The 2500-nt window shown below is 37.0% G+C and overlaps 1 protein-coding gene across 1 annotated transcript in view; it reads left to right on the plus strand.

Annotated features, from left to right (window-relative positions):
* Positions 1-716: 716 nt before the first annotated feature.
* LOC146449987 (protein sax-3-like) overlaps positions 717-2500 on the plus strand; it is a 3357-nt gene continuing 1573 nt past the window's right edge. The window contains exons 1-3 of the mRNA XM_085100916.1: positions 717-720; positions 923-1177; positions 2114-2395. Of these exons, the coding sequence (XP_084957042.1) occupies positions 717-720; positions 923-1177; positions 2114-2395 (541 nt within the window). The remainder of the gene's footprint in view (positions 721-922; positions 1178-2113; positions 2396-2500) is intronic.

Raw genomic sequence — 2500 nt, forward strand, 5'->3', positions numbered from 1 at the left:
CCTCTGAGAAAAACAGTTTCGAAATTGCCTCACATTTGGCCCAAGACATTTTTGCGATCGCAAGGAAATTGCAAAATTCCATAAAAAATTAAGTTTTATGTTAAGTCGGGATATTTTCCTTTAACAACATTTCTTAGACGATAAACAATACAAGCAATCGATATGAGTCCACAGAAATGACGCGAAATATATTTTATTGAGCTTCAAATTCTGCATATATTTTGCGTGACATCAGGGTCAGTAAGGGTCAAAACCAGGGGGAGTGGTCAAACTACGAAACGCAACAGCAAGAGAATTGCTAAATAGCATCATTCATTATCATTTCGGACAGACATTAAATGGTGAAAGTTTGAAGGAAATCGGCCGACCCCCATCTTTCACCTCTGCCTGGTTTTCTCAGACAATGACTCTTAATTATCAAGTTATTGCATGCTTAGAGGTCGCTTTAAAGTATACGACAAGAACCTGGAATATTTAGTACTAACAGTGTTTGACCAATTTCAAATTTATTAAAAAATCCAGCAAGAAAAAAGAAGCGAAAGAGACTGGCCCACAAGTAGCGAAAGCTAATATAGGCGGGCCAGACTAACAACTATTAAAGGATAAAATTAATATTATTATATTTATTACAGTCAAGACATTTAAAACGATACAAAGTAACACAATTTAGGGAAGGTAAAGAAATCACGAGGAAAACCAAAAAAGTTGAAAAATTAATGGGTTATAACTAATAAGCTATATCTATTTTCTGTATTACAATAGTGCTTTTAAAGTGCTTGTTCAAAAAAAGGCTACTAGTCTGCGCTGATTTGCCATTGCTGACCAAAAAGAAGACTTCCATTCCTTCGAGATAAACGACCAGTTCTGCTTTCTTTCTTTCTGTAATAAGTGTAATAAAAATCCACTTGTTATTGTTTTATAGAAAACAGAGAATTCCTGGAAACAAAGGCTTACGTTGTGCGAATTGACAACGATGAAGAAATTCCGTGTTTCCTGGAAAATGATACAGAGCACGTCAAATGGTACGATAGCGCAGGAATCGAACTCACGAATAAATCTCAACGGATTAAGGTGTCTGATGGAAAATTAACTATAGACAAAGTTCAATTGTCTGATGCAGGGACATATCAGTGCCGCGGACATACTTACACTCGTCCGTCTACCATTTATGTGATGGGTAGGTAAAATTACCAAAATGATTGGCAAATTGTCATCATCATCATCATCATCATCATCATCATCGTCATCATCATCATCATCATCATCATCATCATCATCGTTCGTCGTTGGTGGTGTCATCACATTCATCGCGATACTCCGTTTAGTCAGTTATCACGTAACACCAGTGTTCCAATGGCTGTCTTCATACCCATTTCCTAAAAGTAAAGTAAGCAAAGAGACATTTATTTTGCTCCAGATCTTGTTCGGTTATTCTGTTTTATTGACTGATGATGCGATACGAACAAATAATATTTATCCAAAATCCAAAAGTGTTTGGCGAGTTTATGACGTTTGTTCCTGAAATTAAGTTAAGAACATGAGAATGATAAACAAAAAGGAACCTTTGTTACTTCGCGAAGTCAGCAATCAGGAAAAAAGGGGAATTAATTCATAACAAAGGTTCTTGTTGTAGTAGCTGGGAACACCAAGCTCCTTCATTTAGGCCAAAAGGAACAATTTATTTAATCTTGGCAAACACAGCGCACAGTTTCATTCAAACTGACGGCGAAAACAACTTACCTAAGCACCAAGGCCACCACGTGACAGACAACCAAATGTTCGTTAAGAAAACATGTTAATTATTTTTCTTTTTACAAAATTAGGTCATGTTTCTGTTACTCTTAGATACAATCGACGGGTGCTTTAAGGCAGAATTTCTATTATCAGCTATTTCACACTAAGCCTTTTTTTTTAGATTTAACATTTGTTCAAAAAGTGGAAAATTTTTTCAACGTCGTGATGGGATGGAAAATTGCTACATTATCTGGACGTTGTTGTTAAATACAACAACCTCTAAATTTGGCTGGTCATTTGAACTTTTTTGTAGAACGGAACAGTTACGTACTGAAAGTGGGTTGAAATTTATTCAAACCCTGTTCACTTCCTTTAATAGCGGAATTTACTCACGTAACCAAACAGCAGACCTTTATAAGTGGCAAGCCTGGCACCATACAATGTAGTGCTCACGGAGCACCAACTCCACAGTTTGAAAAATGGACCAGAGAGGATGGAAAATCACTTGACGTGAGACGATTCACACGACTGTCTGGCGGGAGCTTGCGTGTTGACCCATTTCAGCCAGGGGATGAAGGAAAATACACATGCAAAATAAAACAAACTATAGGTGCACTGAGGGAAACAGTGACGCGTCAGCCCATTGATGTTTCCGTCTTGGGTGAGTTAATAACTTAAGGGGTGGCAGGTTGTTTAAAGAGATTACCACAACTACATAAAAATAGAAGTTTTATATTCCCATTGTTAGTAGGTAACGTAATTTTCC

The sequence above is a fragment of the Pavona decussata genome, unplaced genomic scaffold (assembly GCF_977016875.1).
Source record: "Pavona decussata unplaced genomic scaffold, jaPavDecu1.1 SCAFFOLD_524, whole genome shotgun sequence".
NCBI classification, from domain to species: Eukaryota; Metazoa; Cnidaria; class Anthozoa; order Scleractinia; family Agariciidae; genus Pavona; species Pavona decussata.